At 45.5% G+C, this 23,802-nt stretch overlaps 1 protein-coding gene across 1 annotated transcript; it reads right to left on the bottom strand.

Moving 5' to 3' along the window:
* Window positions 1-812: 812 nt before the first annotated feature.
* On the bottom strand, window positions 813-23,410 carry CCKBR (cholecystokinin B receptor). The gene is made up of 4 exons (XM_030199734.1): window positions 23,026-23,410; window positions 7,038-7,302; window positions 3,095-3,222; window positions 813-1,507 (listed from the first exon to the last, which is right to left on the bottom strand). Exons 1-4 carry the CDS (start codon window positions 23,408-23,410, stop codon window positions 981-983), a joined length of 1,305 nt encoding a protein of 434 aa, XP_030055594.1. The 3' UTR covers window positions 813-980.
* Window positions 23,411-23,802: the final 392 nt, after the last annotated feature.

Here is a 23,802-nt window from a genome sequence, read left to right as displayed (position 1 = left end):
TATCACATCACCAATAAGTTGTGAAGAAAGACTGGATCCACCCATTAAGGCGATGTCTGGAGCACTATTCGCATGTTAGACGTGCCTAACCCAACACTTGCAAGTGCATATTACAAACACAACTGTATCTTGGGTTTTCAAAGCCGGGATATACACATCTATAACTGAAAAATGTACATAATGACAAGGGCTGGACAAAGTTGGGGGTAAAAAAAATAGACACGTATTTCCCATTTCAGAAGGGAATGCACATCTTTATAAAAACCGATTGACACCAGGATTTACACCTGCTTCCCGGAACATCTAGGTTTCAGAAAAGCACTCCAACTGAGCAACCTCCACTGGAGGGAACAGAGGAGGGCTCCCCCTTAATCCCCCAGTGGCTTATGTATCCCCTCCCCCAAAAGCAAAATTGGCAAGGGCTGACATATTTGTGTATGTTCCGGCACATACACATGAATGTTGCTATTTCATCACATAAATTCACCTCGAAGGATACAAGAGGGAAACTCAGCTCAGTCCCAAGAACATCAAATGACTTTGCTGCACTGGGAAGCCTGAAAGCCTACATCTCTCCTTCTTGTACTGCTGATTTCTTGATAGGAGGTGGTCTTGTTCTTCACTGTTTCCATGGCAGCGGTGCATACTTTGGATCATTTAACAGGAAGCAGCAGTGAGTGGTGACTGGACTGGACTGCAGAACAGCGAGACAGAGACATCAGCTAAGAGACACAGGTTAAAGTGGGAGGTGAAGGCGAGAGTCAGAGCCCACCTCATCATTTTGGTCAAGTCCCCAGGTTGTGTACGCCAGTACTAAGCACCACTCCACATTAAGGCTTAGAGGTTGCTCTGGCACAATCTAGGTGAGCAAAAGAGTTCTTTAAATTACCAACATATAAATTAAGACCTGCACAATATTCCTGGGGAAGCCTTGAGCAGACTCTGGCTGTCCTTTTTTTCTCCAGAATGAGGACTGTCACTCATGAGGGTCCCAAACTGCTCACAGTTGTGTAGCTGAACTTGGAGAGAGAGGCACCAGTAGCCACCAGATCCTCCTCCATTTCTGGATAGCGTCGGCATGGTTTGAAGCAGCTAGCAAAGCTGCTTAGGAAGGCCTTACGGAAACGCTTGCTCATGAAACAGTAGATGAGTGGGTTGACACAAGCTGAGGTGTAAGACAGCAAGTGGATGAAGGAGATAGGGGCTCCAGTGAGGGCCCGGAAAGCTGAGTCCTTATCAAAGGCCTTCCATGTGTTGGCCACAAAGATAGGCATCCAACAGATGAAGAACATAGCCACAATGACAATGAGCATCCTGATCACCCGTTTCTTGGCCATCAGCTTGGCCTCCGAGTTGTTGATGCGGGCCCGATCTAGGCTGCAACTCCCTCCGCTCGGGGTTAAGGTGGACATCTCCATGGTGTTTCGACGCTTGGTGATCTGGATATAGCAGCCATCCCCTTCATCACATGCCAAGGACATGCTGCTGGCCACACCATTCTTGTGAACTATAGAGAAGAGAAGATACATGAAAAACACTCTATTGCTCTCTGTAAGGCTTCTACTCTATAACAACTTTCTGATACTACGTCTTGATCTCCTTCATCTAATGCTGCAGATACTGTCTCTTTTTTAGCCATTCTATATCCAGGTTTACTTTAAGAGTCTTTGATAAAACCAAGCCTTGGTATGACTACCATATAACATTCCCTCCATTCTGATGTAAGCCATTGTACTGTATAGCAGGCGTGACTATGCACTGTTGTAAGGGATGACTCTACTCCAGAAATCCGGATGCCTGTGTCTCATACATGCAGCATCCACAGGGATGAGTCACAAAAGCAGTGAAGTCATTACCTGTTCCCAGAAGAACAGAGGAAGCTATCCCCAGCCCTAGAGTCTCTCCCCAGAGAAGGGGTCCTCTGGGGAAAGAGTAGGGGCAGAGACTGCAATTTTATAACGGTAAGAAAAAGAGATCAGTTTCAGTCATTGTTTTGTCAGCATCCTATCATCAATACTGCTACATCTACACAGTACAGAGCAGGGGCATAGCCAGACTTCGGCGGAGGGGGGGGCAGAGCCTGAGGTGAGGGGCACATTTTAGCCCCCCCCCCCCCCGGTGCTGCCAACTTTGACGACCCCCCTCCCGCCATCAACCCTCCCCCGCCGTTGCCGTGGGCTACCTTTGCTGGCGGGGGACCCAATCCCCGCCAGCCGAGGAGGTCCTCTTCTTCCTCCGAAGGCTTCGTTCTGTTTATGACATCCTGCACATTGTACGTGCAGGACGTCAGACTCACAGAAACAGAACGAAGCCTTGCAGACGTCAGAAACAGAACAAAGCCTTCGGAGGAAGAAGAGGATCTCCTCGGCTGGCAGGGATTGGGGTCCCCCGCCAGCAAAGGTAGCCCACGGCGATGGTGGGGGAGGGTTGGCGACGGGAGGGGGGGTTAAGAGGGTCATCAGCAGGGGGGTCCAAGGCCAAATCTACGGGGGCCCAGGCCCCCCTGGCCCCATGTAGCTACGCCACTGGTACAGAGGGCACAAAGACCCAGTGGCGTACCAAAGGGGGCGGTGGGGGCGGTCCGCCCTGGGTGCACGCTGCTGGGGGGTGCCGCGGCGTGTGCCTGTCGGCTCCGAGTTCGCTAACTTCGCTCGTTCGCTGGAGCTCCCTCTGCCCCGGAACAGGTTACTTCCTGTTCCGGGGCAGAGGGAGCTGCAGCGAACGAGCGAAGTTAGCGAACTCAGAGCCGACAGGCGCGCGCCGCGGCACCCCCCCCCCCCCCCAGCGGCATGCACCTGTCATTTTGCCGGGGGGGGGCGCTCTGCACCCGGGGGGGGGCGCATCGGCGATCCGCCCCGGGTGCCATCCAGGCTAGGAACGCCACTGTTAAATAGTAGTAGTAGTAGGAACGCCACTGCAAAGACCAGAGAAAAATTAATGTTTTAGTGCGGTGTCTTCATCAAATCTTTTCACTTCCTATCCCCTGGAAAATATTTATAGTATAACCTGGCAGACAGACTCATTTCGTGAGCCCTGGCTGGGTGGCTGTAATTTCTAGCATACATTAACTACCCAGGGAGGTACAGAAACAAACCTTTCGCTTCCTTGTTCAGACCCAGCTCAAACTGCATTCCTCGGTAGAGTTCTCGGGTGATAAGGCCGTAGGCTGTGATCATCACCACTCCAGGGATGAAGAAGAGGATGGTGAGGAGCAGCACATACCTGAGACCAAAAGCAGAGAGAGATGTCAGAGGGAAAGAACCCTGTGATCAAAAGCACCGGTCAGCCTTTCCCGCCTCCTCAGACCCCATGTCTCTTGGGATGTTCAGTTAATAACCTCCTTTAGCTATTGAGAGTCTTTATTGACTTCCAGCTTTCATTTACTCCACCTGGAGTATTGTGTTCAGTTTTGGAGGCCGTATCTTGCAAAGGATGTAAAAAGAATTGAAGCGGTGCAAAGAAAAGCTACGAGAATGGTATGGGATTTGCGTTACAAGACGTATGAGGAGAGACTTGTTGACCTGAACATGTATGCCCTGGAGGAAAGGAGAAACAGGGGTGATATGATACAGATGTTCAAATATTTGAAAGGTATTAATCCGCAAACGAACCTTTTCCGGAGACAGGAAGGCGGTAGAACGAGAGGACATGAAATGAGATTGAAGGGGGGCAGACTCAAGAAAAATGTCAGGAAGTATTTTTTCACGGAGAGAGTAGTGGATGCTTGGAATGCCCTCCCGCGGGAGGTGGTGGAGAGGAAAACGGTAACAGAATTCAAACACGCGTGGGATAAACATAAAGGAATCCTGTTCAGAAGAAATGGATCCTCAGGAGCTTAGCCGAGATTGGGTGGCAGAGCCAGTGGCGGGAGGTGGGGATAGTGCTGGGCAGACTTATACAGTCTGTGCCAGTGCCGGTGGTGGGAGGCGGGGCGGGTGGTTGGGAGGCGGGGATAGTGCTGGGCAGACTTATACGGTCTGTGCCAGAGCCGGTGGTGGGAGACGGGGCTGGTGGTTGGGAGGTGGGGATAGTGCTGGGCAGACTTATACGGTCTGTGCCCTGAAAATGACAGATACAAATCAAAGTAGGGTATACACAAAAAGTAGCACATATGAGTTTATCTTGTTGGGCAGACTGGATGGACCGTGCAGGTCTTTTTCTGCCGTCATCTACTATGTTACTATGTAGATTGGATTTCTTTAACGTTTAGAAACTTTGGTCAATGAGAAAATGTTTTGATTTTAATACCTTATATTCCCTTTTTCACGTCCTTCTTATCTCATGCTTGGATTAATATAATACTGTGTAGGCAGGTACTATGCAATCTAATTTTAAAAAGGCTACCGGACTTTTATATAAAGTGAAGAAGTGTGGTCATGTAACCCGGTTGCTCTACCACCTCCAGTGGCTTCCAGTGAAATTTAAAAGTCAGTATACTATTTTATCTTTGAACCCTACCATGCCATGTGCTCCCTCTCGGTACCCTCAGATCATTGAATGATCATGGACTGGTACTACCTGGGCTGAATGCTACGAATTCCCATGTCATAGCTCGGTTTTCTTTCTTGCCCCAGCTTTGAGGAACAGTCTCTCAATCTAAAACCTATTTGAGACTTTACGGTCAAATACAGCTGTGATATCGACACACGTATCTAAGACAGATGTGGGAGGCAGAGTTATTTATTTACTAATTTATTGGGATTTATAAACCTCCCTTATGAAGAGATTCACCCAAGGCAGTACGCTGTTATAGCCGAAAGCCAATGACACCGATGTGTGAGCTGAGTTTGTTCTGTGAGTCACCCTGAGGTCATACACTTGGGTGCTGAGAGACACCCTGAAGGGGAGCAACAGAACATGGTAAGATACTGGATGCCAGAGGCAAAAGGCCGCCTAGTCTGCCAGTGAATGTTATACTGTTACTCGCTTAGGTTTAGGCGGGATATAAATTTTTGTAAATAAATAAAAATAAAATATGTCTATCCAGCTGCTAGAACACATCACAGGTCTGATATTCAGCTGTCAGCGATCAGCATTTTGCTGACTGCCAGCGGCACTAAATCCAGAAATCCAGTGCTGGACCATATCCGGACACTGGCATTGAATTTGAGTTTGAAGAGCCAACTAACACATACCAGCTCATTTTCGAAAGTGATCGCCGGCCATAAATCGGGAGATGGCCGGCGATCTCGCAAAAGCGGCCAAATCGGTATAATCGAAAGCCGCTATTTTGACACCATCGCCGCTTTCCCGTCGCAGAGCCGGTGAAAGTTCAAGGGGGCGTGTTGGCAGCGAAGCGAAGGCGGGACATGGGCGGGCATGGGCAGGGTTAAGAAATGGCCGGCTTTAGCCCATAATGGAAAAAAAAAGCAGCGATGAAGAGCATTTCGCCGCTTTTACTTGGTCCCTTTTTTTTCATGTCCAAGCTTCAAAAAGGTGCCCCAACTGACCACATGACCACCGGAAGGAATCGGGGATGACCTCCCCGTACTCCTCCAGTGGTCACCAACCCCTCCCACTTAAAACAATCAATTAGAAACATATTTTGCCAGCTTCTATCACCAGCCTCAAATTCCGTACCCACCTCCATGACAGCAGAATGTGTTCTGTCCTGCTTGTGATGTGGCTCTGGGGTGAATGTGGCACCGTTTCTGTTATTTGCACTGCAGAGTCACATCAGCAATGCATTGTGGTGGGTGTAGGTATTGGTAGTTGGTAGGCTGTACTCCCATGGTGCTTTCCCCCTGCTTACTGGGTCAGAGTGTGCCCTGTTTTGTTTCCTGTTGTAGTCCATGTGGTAGTGGCCATTTTTGTAAGACAGTTTTAGATCCCTTTCCTGTGTTACCCATGTCAGAGAACATAGTTCTTACCTTGAATGGTGCTGAAAGAGGGCATTGTACACCATTGTGACAGCTCTGACCTACTGCTAATCTTAGTACCAGGGGACTCTTTGCCAGTGGGGCACAACCTCTGATCTGCAGTTAACTGTGAGTAAACATGCTTAATTCAAGAAAGAACTTTTTCAGAGAGATTAGTCTTCAGGTGTGAACTGGTGTGCCAAAGTTATACAGCAGCAATAAGTCCTAGAGGCTGTATGCAGGTCCCTGGAGCAATTTTAGTGGGTGCAGTACATTTGTGGGTAGTGGGTTTTGGTGGGGGGTTGGGGGGCTCAGCTCCCAAAGTAAGGGAGCTTTTCTGAAGTCCACCGCAGTGACCCCTAGGGTGGCCGGTTGGTGTCCTGGCATGTCAGGGGGGCCAGTGCACTACAAATGCTGGCTCCTCCCAGGGCCAAATGCCTTGAATTTGGCCGGGGTTTGAGATGGCCGACGTAACTCTCCATTATCGCTATAAAACGAAGCCAGCCATCTCAAACCCTGGCCAAATCCAATGCATTTGGCTGGCCGGAACCGTATTATGGAAACCAAAGATGGCCGGCCATCTTTTTCGAAAATACAGTTCTGGCCAGCTGTTTGCGACGCTGGCAAAATACATCGCCGGCCATGTATTTCGCCGGCGCCATTCGATTATTCCCCTCATAGCTACTTAACTGTGACATTTGGCACTTAACCAGCTGTAGGTTACCACATAAAGATAGGCCTGACTTTTATGCCTGCCTTCTTTATGCGGTTAATCTGGCTAATTAAGTTCTGAATATCAGCACTTAACTGGCCAAGTGCTGACTACCCCCCCCCCCCCAGAACACCCCCACAGTAACCAGTTCAGCACTAACTAGTTAAGTGTCACTGAAAATGACTGGTTAACCCAAAACAAATGATTTAACTGGTCAGTAGCCATTTCTGGCTGTTTAAATCTCGTCGAACATTGATCCCTGCATCTTTTCCAGGTCACTTTGTGTCACCTTGCTCTCATGTACCCTACCTTTTTTGGATAAAAGAGCATGCAGGATCCTTTACTCCACACCTGGAATCCCTCCCTTCCTATCCTAGTCACAAAGCTTAGTAAGGTGTGGGTACTGAGGGGAAATGAAGGGGGGGCAGGGTGCTGAGAGACCCGGAGGATGGAGGACGATGGCTCACCAGACTTGTTGCACTGTGTCGTTGGGCCAGACCATGCGGCACTGAAACCCCAGGCTCTTCTTGTCCTTCATTTGAAAAGGAAGCAGCTTGTTGTAGATGGGATATGGTGTCATGATGATGGTGGACAGGATCCAGGTGCTGGCTATCACTTTGTAGGCATGGGAGCGTGTCTGCCAGACCCGGGACTTCAATGGGTTACAGATGGCACTATAACGCTCGATTGCAATAGCCACAAGGCTGAAGGTAGAGACGCTGACGGAGAGACCTGCAGGGAGAGAGAGAAAGTAAGAAACATAGGCTACCTTTTAACCATTTTCCTCATTTTATTATAGTCGCCCTTTCGAAAATTAAATTGAACCAGATCTTCCCGAAGCTCTGAGTAAACTGACTGCCTGCCTAACCTCAGCTCAGGAATGGCCAAACAACAGCAAACTCTGCCTGAACCCAAGCAAAACAGAGATATTTTGGGTACCAAATACAAGTGGACAAATACCCAAGTTCAAAATACCTTTTGGGATGTATGAATTTCCCCTAAAATCTTGGGATACTGCTAGACTCATCACTCATTCTGATCCCACAAATTCAAACAATCTTTAAAAATTGTCTCTCTCACCTACGGCAGCTACGAAATCTCTCTCCATATATTGAAAAGACGAACCTAACCACAGTGGTCCCCTGCCATGATAACATCACGACTAGACTACTGTAATGCCCTGTACACTGGCCAAACCAAAAAGAGTTTGTATCAGCTCCAACTGAATCAGAATGCTGCAGCACGACTGATAGAAGGCTGCAAGCGGCGTGACCACATCACATCCTTCCTGCAAAAGCTGCACTGGCTACAGGGCTAAATTTTAAAATTGTTTGATTTTCAAGGTCCTCAGAGAAGATGGGCCAGAGTACTTAAAGAATAAGTTAGCCCTTTAAGCTCCTTTGAAAGATCATCACTATCTGTACTCTCATCCAGTGCATATTTTCTAGCGAAAAAGGTGCCGGTACTCAAATGCCAGGCCATCCTTCAGGGGGTGGGGTGATCACTAAGGGACCCACCCCACAATAGCCAGCCCCCTCTGCAACCAGTCACAGAATCTATGACAAGGCAGAATTGGTGTGTAGAGCCTGAGCTCTTTCATTAAAACTTGGGGACCATGGGTCAATTTTAGCAGACAATGGAAAAGGTGCCGGTACTCAGTACCCCCAAGTACCCCCTCAAAAAAAGCCCTGCCCTCATCAAAAGAAATTGTTCAATGCGATATCCACCAACGAGACGTCTCAGGGAAGCCCCCGTGCTCTGGAATTTACTCCCAGAGGGACTACGTATAACTGGAGTCTACTTCTGCTTCAGGAAGCAGGTGAAAGCCTGGCTCTTCTCCCAAGCCTTTAATACATAGGGTGACTGACTAGACACTCCTTCTGGACTAGCCTGCTACACACACTGTATCTTACATCAGTTCCTTATCTCTTGCTTAACTATACAATGAACTTGCCTTGAGTTTAGCTAACCATCAAATTATCTCAACTGACTCTGTACTACGCATCTTGTTCCCTCAGCTATAAGGTAAAAGCCATATTGGAGAAACTATTCAGCATCGTGTCTATGTTAGTTCAATACTCTAATGCATGCTTATTAGGTGTATCATTAGTATTATGCTAACCTTGTATTATATCTCTGGTATTTGAATTCCAGTGCTGTTAAATGTGTACATTTATGATACTGTTTCACGGCAGGTCTATTATTAGGTTAAAATTTACTGTTTTCAAGTTGACCTCATTAATTATATTTATGTTTATATTTGGTTATTTTATTACTGCTATTTCTGATTTCCCTGCGCATCTTACGATCCAGGATCCTCTGTGGCTCTCTGAGGCTTTCTTGAACTTGCTTGGACTGCTTCATTCCCTCCCCCGGAAGGTCACTCCCTGCACCCACCGCTCTTTCCACAAAGACGTATTTTCTGATGTTTCTGCTGAATCTATTCCTCCTGGACCCCTTGTCCTGGAATATTCTTACTTCTTAAAAGTGTTTGATTCTTGGGCGTTCTTTATTCCTTTGAGTGGAGGAGTGGCCTAGTGGTTAGGGTGGTGGACTTTGGTCCTGGGGAAATGAGTTGGATTCCCACTTCAGGCACAGGCAGCTCCTTGTGACTCTGGGCAAGTCACTTAACCCTCCATTGCCCCACGTAAGCCGCATTGAGCCTGCCATGAGTGGGAAAGCGCAGGGTACAAATGTAACAAAAATAAAATAGATACTATTGGAGATTCTACATGGAATGTTGCTAGTGGAATAGAATCTCATAGTAGCAACAGTGGAGGAGTGGCCTAGTGGTTAGGGTGGTGGACTTTGGTCCTGAGGAACTGAGGTCGATTCCCACTTCAGGCACAGGCAGCTCCTTGTGACTCTGGGCAAGTCACTTAATCCTCCATTGCCCCATGTAAGCCGCATTGAGCCTGCCATGAGTGGGAAAGTGCGGGGTACAAATATAACAAAAATAAAATAGATACTATTGGAGATTCTACATGGAATGTTTGCTACTATTTGAGATTCTCCAAATGTTGCCCGGGAGGGAAAAGTTAGGACAGCTGTTGTACTTGGTGATTCGATCATTAGGCATATAGATAGCTGGGTGGCTGGTGGACGTGAGGATCGCCTGGTGACTTGCCTGCCTGGTGCGAAGGTGGCGGACCTCACGCGTCACCTAGATAGGATTTTATATAGTGCTGGGGAGGAGACGGCTGTCTTGGTACATGTGGGTACTAATGACATAGGAAAATGTGGGAGAGAGGTTCTGGAAGCAAAATTTAGGCTCTTAGGTAGAAAGCTGAAATCCAGATCCTCCAGGGTAGCATTTTCTGAAATGCTACCTGTGCCACGCGCAGGGCCCAAGAGACAGGCAGAGCTCCAGAGTCTCAATGCGTGGATGAGACGATGGTGCAGGGAGGAGGGCTTTAGATTTGTTAGGAACTGGGCAACATTCTGGGGAAGGGGGAGCCTATTCCGAAAGGATGGGCTCCATCTTAACCAGAGTGGGACCAGGCTGCTGGCATCGGCGTTTAAGAAGGAGATAGAGCAGCTTTTAAACTAGAAATGGGGGGAAGGCCGACAGTCGCTCAAAAGAGCATGGTTCGGGATAAGGTATCTTTCAAAGATATCACCATAACAGGGAAGATAGAGTATCCTGATAGTGAGGTTGCAAAAGAGATTGTAGTAGATCGGGTATCTTTAAATAACAATAAAAATCAGACAAAAGATTGCCAATTAATACTGTCAAGTACCAAGCATGATGTACTTAGGAACAACAAACATAGTTTGAAATGTCTATATGCGAATGCCAGGAGCCTAAGAAATAAGATGGGGGAGTTGGAATATATTGCACTAAATGAAAAATTAGATATAATAGGCATCTCTGAGACCTGGTGGAAGGAGGATAACCAGTGGGACACTGTCATACCGGGGTACAAATTATATCGTAGTGATAGGGTGAATCGGATTGGTGGAGGGGTAGCATTGTATATTAACGAGAGCCTTGAATCAAATAGATTGAAAATTCTGCAGGAAACAAAACACTCCTTGGAATCACTGTGGATTGAAATTCCATGTGCAAAGGGGAAAAGGATAGTGATAGGAGTGTACTACCGTCCGCCTGGCCAGGACGAACAGACGGATGCGGAAATGTTAAAGGAAATCAGGGACGCAAACAAACTGGGCAACACAATAATAATGGGGGATTTCAATTACCCGCATATAGACTGGGTTAATGTAACATCTGTACATGCAAGGGACATAAGATTTCTTGATGAAATCAAGGACAGCTTCATGGAACAGCTAGTTCAGGAGCCGACAAGAGAAGGAAAAATACTAGACTTAGTCCTTAGTGGTGCTCATGATCTAGTGCAGGGGGTAACGATACGAGGGCCGCTTGATAACAGTGATCATAATATGATCGGTTTTGATATTGGCATTGAAGGAAGTGAAACTAGGAAATCAAGTACGCTAGCGTTTAACTATAGAAAAGGTGATTACGACAAAATGAGAAAAATGGTGAAAAAAAGACTGAAAGGAGCAGCTCGCAGAGTAAAAAACTTGCATCAGGCGTGGATGCTGTTTAAAAACACCATCCTGGAGGTTCAGGACAAATATATTCCACGTATTAGAAAAAAGGGAAAAAAGACTAAACGTCAGCCGGCGTGGCTAAACAGTAAGATAAAGGAAATCATTAGAGCCAAAAAACAATCCTTCAGAAAGTGGAGAAGAGAACCAACTGAAAGTAACAGGATAGATCATAAGGAATGCCAAGCCAAATGCAAAGCGGAGATAAGGAGGGCAAAAAAGGACTTTGAGAAGAAATTAGCGTTGGAAGCAAAAATACATAGTAAAAATTTTTTTAGATACATTAAAAGCAGGAAACCGGCCAAAGAGTCGGTTGGGCCGCTGGACGAAAATGGTGTTAAAGGGGCGATCAAGGAGGACAAAGCCGTAGCGGAGAAATTAAATGAATTCTTTGCTTCGGTCTTCACCGAGGAGGATTTGGGGGGGACACCGGTGCCAGAAAGAATATTTGAAGCGGGGGAGTCGGAGAAACTAAACAAATTCTCTGTAACCTTGGAGGATGTAATGGGTCAGTTCAGCAAGCTGAAGAGTAGTAAATCACCGGGACCTGATGGTATTCATCCCAGAGTATTAATAGAACTAAAAATGAACTTGCGGAGCTACTGTTAGAAATATGCAATCTGTCCCTAAAATCGAGTGTAGTACCGGAAGACTGGAGGGTAGCCAATGTTACTCCGATTTTTAAGAAGGGTTCCAGAGGAGATCCGGGAAATTATAGACCGGTGAGTCTGACGTCGGTGCCGGGCAAGATGGTGGAGGCTATTATTAAGAATAAAATTGCAGAGCATATACAAAAACATGGACTGATGAGACAAAGTCAGCACGGATTTAGTGAAGGGAAGTCTTGCCTCACCAATCTAATGCATTTTTTTGAGGGGGTAAGCAAACATGTGGACAATGGGGAGCCGGTTGATATTGTATATCTGGATTTTCAGAAGGCGTTTGACAAAGTGCCGCACGAAAGACTCCTGAAGAAATTGCAGAGTCATGGAATCGGAGGTAGGGTATTATTATGGATTAAGAACTGGTTGAAAGATAGGAAGCAGAGAGTAGGATTGCGTGGCCAGTATTCTCAGTGGAGGAGGGTAGTTAGTGGGGTCCCGCAGGGGTCTGTGCTGGGTCCGTTGCTTTTTAATGTATTTATAAATGACCTAGAGATGGGAATAACTAGTGAGGTAATTAAATTCGCCGATGACACAAAATTATTCAGGGTCGTCAAGTCGCAGGAGGAATGTGAACGATTACAGGAGGACCTTGCGAGACTGGGAGAATGGGCGTGCAAGTGGCAGATGAAGTTCAATGTTGACAAGTGCAAAGTGATGCATGTGGGTAAGAGGAACCCGAATTATAGCTACGTCTTGCAAGGTTCCGCGTTAGGAGTTACGGATCAAGAAAGGGATCTGGGTGTCGTCGTCGATGATACGCTGAAACCTTCTGCTCAGTGTGCTGCTGCGGCTAGGAAAGCGAATAGAATGTTGGGTGTTATTAGGAAGGGTATGGAGTCCAGGTGTGCGGATGTTATAATGCCGTTGTATCGCTCCATGGTGCGACCGCACCTGGAGTATTGTGTTCAGTACTGGTCTCCGTATCTCAAAAAAGATATAGTAGAATTGGAAAAGGTACAGCGAAGGGCGACGAAAATGATAGTGGGGATGGGACGACTTTCCTATGAAGAGAGGCTGAGAAGGCTAGGGCTTTTCAGCTTGGAGAAGAGACGGCTGAGGGGAGATATGATAGAAGTGTATAAAATAATGAGTGGAATGGATCGGGTGGATGTGAAGCGACTGTTCACGCTATCCAAAAATACTAGGACTAGAGGGCATGAGTTGAAGCTACAGTGTGGTAAATTTAAAACGAATCGGAGAAAATTTTTCTTCACCCAACGTGTAATTAGACTCTGGAATTCGTTGCCGGAGAACGTGGTACGGGTGGTTAGCTTGACGGAGTTTAAAAAGGGGTTAGATAGATTCCTAAAGGACAAGTCCATAGACCGCTATTAAATGGACTTGGAAAAATTCCGCATTTTTAGGTATAACTTGTCTGGAATGTTTTTACGTTTGGGGAGCGTGCCAGGTGCCCTTGACCTGGATTGGCCACTGTCGGTGACAGGATGCTGGGCTAGATGGACCTTTGGTCTTTCCCAGTATGGCACTACTTATGTACTTATGTACTTATAATGTTGCTACTATTGGAGATGTTGCTATTGTTGGAGATTCTACATGGAATGTTGCTATTCCACTAGCAACATTCCATGTAGAAGACTCACAGAAGCAGAAGCCTGCGCGGCCACATTGGTGATCTGCAAGGGCCGACTTCTACATGGAATGTTGCTAGTGGAATAGCAACATTCCATGTAGAATCTAAAATAGTAGCAACAGTAGAGGAGTGGCCTAGTGGTTAGGGTGGTGGACTTTGGTCCTGGGGAACTGAGGAACTGAGTTTGATTCCCACTTCAGGCACAGGCAGCTCCTTGTGACTCTGGGCAAGTCACTTAACCCTCCATTGCCCCATGTAAGCCACATTGAGCCTGCCATGAGTGGGAAAGCACAGGGTACAAATGTAACAAAAATAAAATAGATACTATTGGAGATTCTACATGGAATGTTGCTATTCCACTAGCAACATTCCATGTAGAAGGCTGCGCAGGCTTCTGTTTCTGTGAGTCTGACGTCCTGCACGTACGTCAGACTCACAGAAGCAGAAGCCTGCGCGGCCACATTGGTGATCTGCAAGGGCCGACTTCTACATGGAATGTTGCTAGTGGAATAGCAACATTCCATGTAGAATCTCAAATAGTAGCAACAGTGGAGGAGTGGCCTAGTAGTTAGGGTGGTGGACTTTGGTCCTGAGGAACTGAGTTTGATTCCCACTTCAGGCACAGGCAGCTCCTTGTGACTCTGGGCAAGTCACTTAACCCTCCATTGCCCTATGTAAGCCGCATTGAGCCTGCCATGAGTGGGAAAGCGCAGGGTACAAATGTAACAAAAATAAAAGAGATACTATTGGAGATTCTACATGGAATGTTGCTACTATTGGAGATTCTACATGGAATGTTGCTATTCCACTAGCAACATTCCATGTAGAAGGCTGCGCAGGCTTCTGTTTCTGTGAGTCTGACGTCCTGCACGTACAAGACGTCAGACTCACAGAAGCAGAAGCCTGCGCGGCCACATTGGTGATCTGCAAGGGCCGACTTCTACATGGAATATTGCTAGTGGAATAGCAACATTCCATGTAGAATCTGAAATAGTAGCAACAGTGGAGGAGTGGCCTAGTGGTTAGGGTGGTGGACTTTGGTCCTGGGGAACTGAGAAACTGAGTTCAATTCCCACTTCAGGCACAGGCAGCTCTTTGTGACTCTGGGCAAGTCACTTAACCCTCCATTGCCCCATGTAAGCCACATTGAGCCTGCCATGAGTGGGAAAGCACAGGGTACAAATGTAACAAAACAAAAAAAAATACTGAATGTTTCTGTTGCGTGCCATCTGTGTCTCTTATCCTCTTTCAGTCTCATGACTTCTGGTGTACTATATGCCTTGTACCATTTTACTAACCCTCCTGTGGGCCACCTCCAGCCTCACTATATCATTTCATAGATACGGGCCCTCCTTTTTTCTATTAATAATTTGTCTCGCCTGTGCACCCTAGCATTCCTCTGGCTTTCACCACTGCAGTATCACACTGATTCTCTGTCTTTGGATCATCAGACACAATCATCGTAAGGTTTACGTCTTTCTTGGTGCATCTTTAGAAGTAACAACCTTGTCAGCATGTGGAAGTACATTACAGAACTGCTGACATGGAAGCAATCTCTTCACGACCACTGAACTAAACTAAAAAGGTGCTATAACGAAGCAACGGGAACCAAGAGGAAAAAGAGACTGGTCTGATTTTAAGTAACTCAAAAGAGAGAAGATCCTTCAAAAAGTACATAGGATTTCAGGAAGAAGAACAAAGGAAGAAAAGCAAATCAGAGACGTCAGAGCAGTGAAGGCAGAAGCAGAAGAGCAGAGAGTCAAGACAATAAATCAATATAACAAGACATTTTCAAATATGTCAGTGAGAAGAGAAAGGGCAGAGCTCGGACTCATAAGACTGATGGGAAGAAAAGGAGGACTGCTGGGTGGGGGGAAATCTAAACACTAAACTAATACCATCTGGGGTTTTCCAGGCATCAAATATGTCCATTGTAATTCATCTGCTGCACCTAATAATTTCTCGAAATCTTCCTATTTCCTAGTCGATTGTGTCTTGAAACCCACGATGTGCACATGAAACAGACAAGCCAAACACAGATATGGAGAGAAAAGGCATGTTGCTCACCTTGATGTATATCTACTACTACTACTACTATAAATCATTTTATAGCACTACCAGTCATACGCAGCACTTCACAGTTGAACATGAAGAAAAGACAGTCCCTGCTCAAAGAGCTTACAATCTAAATCAGGACAGACAGACAGGACAAATAAGGGATAAGGGTAGGACAGAAAGAAGGACACATAGGGAAAGGGACTATTGAAGAGAGGAAGACAAGATAAAGGTTACGAGCAAGTGACAAGTTAGGAGTCAAAAGCAGCATCAAACAGGTAGGCCTTTAGCCCAGATTTGAAGGTGGCCAGGGATGGAGCTAGACGTAACGGCTCAGGAAGCCCATTCCAGGCATAAGGTGCGGCGAGACAAAAGGAACGGAGTTTGGAGTTAGCGATGGAGGAGAAGGGTGCAATTAGGAGAGATTTGCCTAGTGAACGGAGTTCCTGGGAAGGAGTGTAGGGAGAGATGAGGGTGGAGAGGTAGTGAGGGGCTGCAGAGTGAATGCACTTATAAGTCAATAAGAGGAGCTTGAATTTTATACGGAAACGGATAGGGAGCCAGTGAAGTGACTTCAGGAGAGGGCTGATATGGGCATAACGACTTTGGCGAAATATTAGTCGTGCAGCAGAATTTTGAACAGAATGAAGAGGAGAGAGGTGGCTGAGTGGAAGACCTGTGAGAAGCAAGTTGCAGTAATCTAAGCGAGAGGTGATGAGAGTGTGGATGAGGGTTCTGATAGCATGTTCTGAAAGGAAAAGGGCGAATTTTGGCGATATTATAAAGGAAGAAACGACAGGTTTTAGCAATCTGTTGAATATGTGCAGAGAAGGAGAGGGAGGAATCGAAGATGACCCCAAGGTTACGAGCAGATGAGACAGGAAGAATGAGCGTGTTGTTGACAGAAATAGAGAATGGGGGAAGGGGAGAGGTTGGTTTAGGTGGGAAGATAAGGAGCTCAGTTTTGGACATATTGAGCTTCAGGTGGCGGTGAGACATCCAGGTAGCAATGTCAGAGAGGCCAGCAGGATTTCTGCTGAGATTTCTGGTGTGGAGAGGTAGATCTGGGAGTCATCAGCTTAAAGGTGATACTGAAAACCGTGGGAAGAGATCAGAGCACCAAGGGAGGAAGTATAGATGGAGAAAAGGAAAGGTCCTAGGACGGATCCTTGAGGTACACCCCACTGACAGCGGGATAGAGGAAGAGGAGGATCCACCAGAGTATACACTAAAAGAACGCTGTGAGAGATAAGAAGAAAACCATGAGAGAGCAGAATTCTGAATCCAAGTGAGGACAGCGTGTCAAGGAGTAGGCTGTGATCAACAGTATCAAAAGCAGCAGAAAGATTGAGAAGGAGGAGGATAGAATAGAGCCCTTTGGATTTAGCCAGGAATAGATCATTGGAGACTTTAGCAAGTGCTGTTTCTTTGCTCCTCCAGAGTACTGGCAGAAAAGATTTAATCAAGGTAATCAAAGCACAAACCCCTGGGGGACTCCATTTGTCAAAGAAGAGTCTCCCTGCTTGCAGAAGTTTGTTTAGGAAAACAGGCACTTATTATGCAATCTGATTTGTCCAGTGCCTTTGACCTGATGGAGCACACTTTGTTGTTACATATTAGAAATAATATTGGGATATCGGATAATACACTGTGCTGGTTCAGAGGTTCTCTCACAAGGAGGTTTTGTAAGGTTAAAATGGATGGATCCTTTTCAGAAAGATGACATCAAGGTTCCCTGCGGTCACCTATTCTGTTTAATGTTTTCACTTGGTATCATGCTTGGGCCTGCAGGTTTTACATTTTTTTATACATACCGACAATATTTCTGTCCTCATTCCAGTAACTTTACTTTACTTCAGATTTCTAGACTGCTTATACCAAAAAAGTTCAAAACGGTTTACAGAGTTACAAGAAGGAACAACCGAGACAGTCCCTCAGGGATGACATTGCAATTAAAGTTAAGTTATAGTTCAGTTATCATCAGTTAGGCATCATAAGTTCACAATTGCGTTCTAGAGTTTCAGTACAGGAAAAGTATTATAAACAGAGAAATCTTCTGAAAAGAATCATCTTGAGTTGTTGTTTAAACAGTGTAAAGTTGTTAAGCTAGTCCAAATGTAATGCTAGGTCTTTCCATATTCTAGGGGCTTGATAGGCAAGTAATTGTGCAAAGATATTGACTCTTTTTATCCCTTTAGGTGAGGGCAATGTGCAAGGGGAGTGGTTGAAGTTCTTCTCGATCTCTTGGTGTAGTTAAGCTCAGGATTCATTTATGTAAGTCCCTAATTGGTAAATGGATGTCTAATGGCTACCTGAAATGAAATATGGACAAGAATAGCTTTCTCCTGGGAGATGATAGTGAACATTGGAAGAGATGCAGCATAGGAGAGAAGCTCCAGTGAAATCACACTTAAAATTAATTTTCCTTGTCTAAATTATTGTGCATTTTAATCCTACCATCTTCCACTGAAGCGCAATGTTATTAGGAAAGACAACAAACACCCAAAACAGGATCCATTCTCACCCAGAAAACAAACGCCTGGAAAGGTTGATGATATCAACTCTGTGGCAATATTAGAAGAGAAAACGGAATTAAAATCTCCTTACAGACACTAAGGAAGATATCACCAAAATGAAAGAGGACTTAGCAATTGTAAAATCAGAGCTCACGCAATTCAAAATGCGTATTGAAACTATCGAAGCTAATCAGCGGTCAACGGAAGAAAGCATTGCTGAATTGAGGTGCCATGTTAAGCGCATGGCGCACCTAGAACAGAAGCTTGAGGATGTACACAACATAGCGAAAAAGCAAAACTTTCAGCGGTCGACGGACAAAAGCACTGCTGAATTTGGGTGCCATATTAAACGCGTTTTGCACCTACAACAGAAGCTTGAGGATGTACACAACGTAGCGAGAAAGCAAAACTTTCGCCTACTTGGGCTCCCAGAAGGGCGTGAAGGTAACAATCTCATTGCCTTTTTGCATAGTTTCATCCAGAAACTACTTGATATGAAATTTGACTTACCATTTGAAATTGAACCGGCCCAACGTTTACCGGCAAATAGGAACTCTAATGAAAAGTATCCTAGGCCATAATGCAGGCCACTAAGGCACGTACACTGCTCAAATACGAGGGGAACACAATCGTGTTTGTGCCTGACATGAGTAAAAATTCAATGGGCGCCCAGGGGAAGGTGGTCGGAAGTTTACACACGGTTCCGCCCTTTGATTCAGCGAGTTTATGTAGACGCTGATACAGAGAGAAAGATAAGTGCAATCTTTATGAATGACTGTGCCACCTTTTCATATTTAGTGAATGAGCACGGCAAGTATTGGTACATATACAAAAAGTAAAAAATGTATTATTAGCCGATACTAATAGTATGTATATGGTGAAAAATATAAAAAAAAGAAGAGTAACCCGATGAAAGAAGTGCTATACCACCAAGCAGCTGTGAATCTGGATGCAAAAATGAGTGGGAAAGTCTGAGGGTAACTCTCATACAATGTAATACAAAACACTGAAAAAACTTCAACCGTTGAGGAAGTGTGGCATAGAATAATTATGAACTATTTCATCCGGTAGCAATAGTCCTGGCTTTGTGGGGGTTAATGAGTAACAATTCAACACGTCTACTTGCATGTAGACCGCGTTTAAAGGAATTAAATGCTAGATACGGGCTTTTTGGCCCAGCACTTATGTTTGTAACCTAAAAACCATGGACAACTTAACCAGCTTTTGCAAATCTTTGAAGACACATCTCTTCAACAAGGCCTACAAAAGACATCCTTAACGAAACAAACCACTCCTTATACCACCCAAGTGCCCCAAAAAACACTACTCACTCGACCTTACCTAACACCTTTCCATCTAAATCCTCATCTACCTTCAGCTAATTATCGACTGTATTTCAGATCATGTAATGACTATATCATTATAACACTCTGTAAGCCACATTGAGCCTGCAAAAAGGTGGGATAATGTGGGGTACAAATGCAATAAATAAATAAATAACAAAACAAAGGAGTTTACCGATCCAGATCTGCTTGCCACATATCTGGAGGAACTACACTGACTGCACGTAATACGCTCATAACTGATTTATAATGTGATTGTCTGTTAATTGCAGATAGCGATGTTAAGCCACTGAGTTCTGAATTCTTCTTTCAATGTGCTTATTATATATCTCATTTACCCTGAATGCTCACTTCTACATTCTGTACTATTATGCTTCTAACTGAATTAGAAATATATAAATATTATTTGATAATCAGTTTGATTAAGATAATGTTTTATCAACACTACGCATTCTCTGGCATCTTTAGTGCTACTCTTCTCACATCTTTTAATACTCTGATTCTGTTTTCGTTATAGCTGGGATTAAATACTGCTGGTAACATTAACCAATTTATTGTCTCTACAGATCTGAACCTGGAAAGTTCAATTATCTGCAGGTATTATTCTGCTATGATCTTGTACTGCTCCTCTGACCTTGTTCACCCAGGCTTTTCACTCCATACTTAGAAATCATGAATTCACTGCGGTTTTGAATTATCTCAGGCAAATTGTCATCAGCAACCTCTCAACTACTCATAATGGTTCTTATGTGTATATCTTTAAACGTAAAGAATATTCATAACCCAATTAAAAGAAACAAAGAACTTTCCTTTATCTCAAAATTCTCTCCTGATATTTCATTGATGCAAGAGATGCACCTGTCTTCCAGTGGCGTAGCCACAGGTGTGCCTGGGTGGGCCGGGGCCCACCCACTTAGGGTTGAGGCCCACCCAACGGTAGCAGGCTCTGCCAGCTGAAGACTTTCCCCTGATAGTAACTAAATTCTACTCTTCACAATACTGGCACCTGCGCACGCTCAGTTTTCAGCGCATTCCTGCTGCAGACTACCAAGGTGGAGAGAAGAATTTCCCACCAGCTCAGATATTTTTTTGGTAGTGGGGGGGTGGGGGGGAGAACATTTGGTGCCCACCCACTTCTTGCCTAGGCCCACCCAAAATCTGCTGTCTGGCTACGCCCTTGCTGTCTTCTATTCAATCCTCTAACATTTTAACGACATAGGCTCATCTGGCACTTTTTTCCCTTGCAGAAGGTTTTTACAAAAACAGAGTCTTGGTGTTAATAAGGAAAAGATTGGATATTATAATCCTTTCTCTCAATGTAGACTTGCATGGGGTGCTGGATTAAGATTTCACTTGCACTTAATGGCAACATGACTGATATAAATTTGAATGCACCAAATGTGGATTGTCCTGCATTATTATTGGAGGGGATTTCAATTTATTGATAAACCCTGAAACAGACAGAAAGTTGTCTGCTACCTATGTTAAAAGCAAATCTTAGTATAAGTTGCATGACGTGGAGGGGCATAATCAAACGGAAACGCCTATCTCCATGGGCGTTTATCTCCGAGAACGGGCCCGTGAAGGGGCGGGCCGAACCGTATTTTCGAAAAAATGGACATTTTTGAGTTGGGCATTTGTTTTTTTTAGCATAATGGAAACTAAAAACGCCCAGCTCAAAAACATCCTAATCTGAGCCATTTGGTCGTGGGAGGGGCCATGATTCGTAGTACACACACCCCACTGATATGCCAGGACACCAACTGGGCACCCTAGGTCAGTGCAGTGGACTTCAGAAAAAGCTCCCACATGCATAGCTCCCTTACCATGGGTGCTGAGCTCCCAACCCCCTTCCCCCAAAACCCACTACCCACAAATGTACAACACTACCATAGCTCTTAGGGGTGAAGGGGGCACCTACATGGGGGTACAGTGGGTTTTGGAGGCCTCCCATTTACCAGCACAAGTGTTACAGGTGGGGGGGGGGATGGGCCTGGGTCCACCTGGCTGAAGTGCACTGCGGTACCCACTAAAAGTGCTCCAGGGACCTGCATACAGGCAGGCCTCTAGGACTGGTTGCTGCTATATCACCAGTTGACACCTGAAGACTAATCTCTCCGAAAACGTCCTTTATTGGAATAAGCACACTTACTCACAGTTAACTGCAGATCAGAGGTTGTGCCCCACCACTGGCAACGAGTCTCCCTGGTAGTGAGATTAGCAGGTCAGAGCTGGCAGAATGTTGTACAATGCCCTCTTTCAGCCACATTCAAGGTAAGAACTAAGTTCTCTAACGTGGCTAACACATGGAAGGGATCTAAAACTGTCTTACAAAAATGGCCACTACCTCATGGACTACCGGAAACACAACAGGGCACACTCTGACCCAGTAGGCAGGGGGAAAAGCAGCATGGGAGAAGAGCCTACCAACTACCAACATCGTGAGACTGTAACAGAAGCTAATGAAATCACGGAGCCCAATACCCTACACCCACCACAATGCAATGCTGATGTGACCCTGTAGTGCACCCGAGAGCCACATCTGACCCAGGGAAAGGCTGTCACAGGATCGAACACATTCTGCTGTCATGGAGGTGGGTACGGCATTTGAGGCTGGCATACAGGCTGGAAAAAAGTGGGGGGGGGGGTTTGGTGGGAGGGGGTTAGTGACCACTGGGGGAGTCCGGGGAGGTCATCCTCGATTCCCTCCAGTGGTCATCTGGGCAGTTGGGGCACTTTTTTGGGACTTGTTCATGAAAAAAAAGGGTCCAAAAAAAAGTGACCCAAAATCGTGGTAAAAACGCCTTTTTTTTTGATTATCAGCTAAAGACGCCCTCTCCTCAGCTGATAACCACGCCCCAGTCTCGCCTCCATCACGCCTCCGACACGCCCCCATCAACTTTATTTGTTTCCGCGACGGAGTGCAGTTGGAAACGCCCAAAATCGGCTTTCAGTTATACCGATTTGGGCGCCTTTGCGAGAAAAACGCCCATCTCCCGATTTGGGTCGAAATATAGGCGTTTTTCTCTTTCTATTATAAGCTGGATAATATCTCACTTGAACCTAATAGATTCTTGGAGGATTCTGCACCCAAATGACAAATTTACACCTTTTTCTCCCTGCCACACTCCTCCTATACCCATATAGATTACTTGCTAATGTCCAGTCATCTGCTACAGTCTGACATCAAGTTCATTACACTATCGCATCACACTCTTATATCACTGCAGCTGAACAGCACTGCCAACAACAATGAGAACCTTTGTGGCGTTTCAACTCTTCTTTATTGGTTGTGTCGTCAGCAAATTTAATTACCTCACTAGTTACTCCCATCTCTAGATCATTCATAAATATGTTAAAAAGCAGCAGTCCCAGCACAGACCCCTGGGGAACCCCACTAACTACCCTTCTCCATTGAGAATACTGACCATTTAACCCTACTCTCTGTTTTCTATCTTTTAACCAGTTTTTAATTGACAATAGGACACTACCTCCTATCCCATGACTCTCCAATTTTCTCAGAAGTCTTTCATGAGGTGCTTTGTCAAACACCTTTTGAAAATACTGACCGGCTCACCTGTATCCATATGTTTGTTCACCCCTTCAAAGAAATGTAATAGCCTGCTGCACTAACCATTAGGCCACTCCTCCACTCCATACCCACACATACCCAAGCACTGAGGTCATTACCAGGATGTGCCCCTCCTTACCCATGAAATATGCCATGATCTTACAGATGGCCTCTCCAAAGATGAAGTTGCCCATGAGGTTGGGGATAAGAGTGAAGGGCATGCAGAGGATGGACATCATAAGATCGCTGAGCGCCAGTGAGAGCAGAAAGGAGTTGGTGACAGTACGAAGCCGCTTGTTCATCATCAAAACTACGATGATGAGGGTATTCCCGAAGACACTCAAGAGGAAGATGATGCAGTAGAGCAGGATCCGTATCCAGTGGTTCAGTTCTGAAAGGAAAAGAAATAACGTCAGGCCTTGTACTGACCTTGGGAGAATCAAATTGGAAGCATCAACAACGTGGGAATAGGGTATATACATGTCAATGGTAATTTCAGAAAACCATTGTTGATATGTGTACATGCCCCGGATGCAGAGATTTGGGGGGTCATTTGGGAAGATCAATAAATTAGACATGTATTTCCCATTCTACAACAGGAAATACATGCGTAGTTCCAAAAATGTCCCCGTTGGCTTTTGCACATCCTTTCAGCCAGGGCTTGAAACAAGACACAGAGAAGGCATGTGTGCTAATACCCCAGTACTTCATGCAGTGTTTACAAATTAAAACTTTGTCATTTGGGGATCTGTCTCCTAATTGATGACATTATGCATATACTTTTCTGGAATACAGCTTACTCACTTTGAGGAAAGAAGGTTCCCTGACCAAATTCCCTGACTGTTTACGAAGGCTACAGCAGATGGGACTGGCAACAAGATAGATCCACTAGGGTTGATTTTACCACTCGTTTCCT

The sequence above is a fragment of the Microcaecilia unicolor genome, chromosome 4 (genome assembly GCF_901765095.1).
Source record: "Microcaecilia unicolor chromosome 4, aMicUni1.1, whole genome shotgun sequence".
In the NCBI taxonomy this organism is placed as follows: domain Eukaryota; kingdom Metazoa; phylum Chordata; class Amphibia; order Gymnophiona; family Siphonopidae; genus Microcaecilia; species Microcaecilia unicolor.
Note: the sequence above shows the minus strand (reverse complement) of the source record. Positions and strands in the feature narration are given on the sequence as shown.

Coding starts and splice junctions, on each gene's coding strand:
- CCKBR (XM_030199734.1), bottom strand. CDS start 23,410: ATGTACACATATCAACAATGGTTTTCTGAAATTACCATTGACATGTAT. Junction 7,303..23,025: donor GATCATGGCATATTTCATGG/GTAAGGAGGGGC, acceptor CTCTCCCTGCAG/GTCTCTCCGTCAGCGTCTCT. Junction 3,223..7,037: donor GACACAGTGCAACAAGTCTG/GTGAGCCATCGT, acceptor TTTTGGTCTCAG/GTATGTGCTGCTCCTCACCA.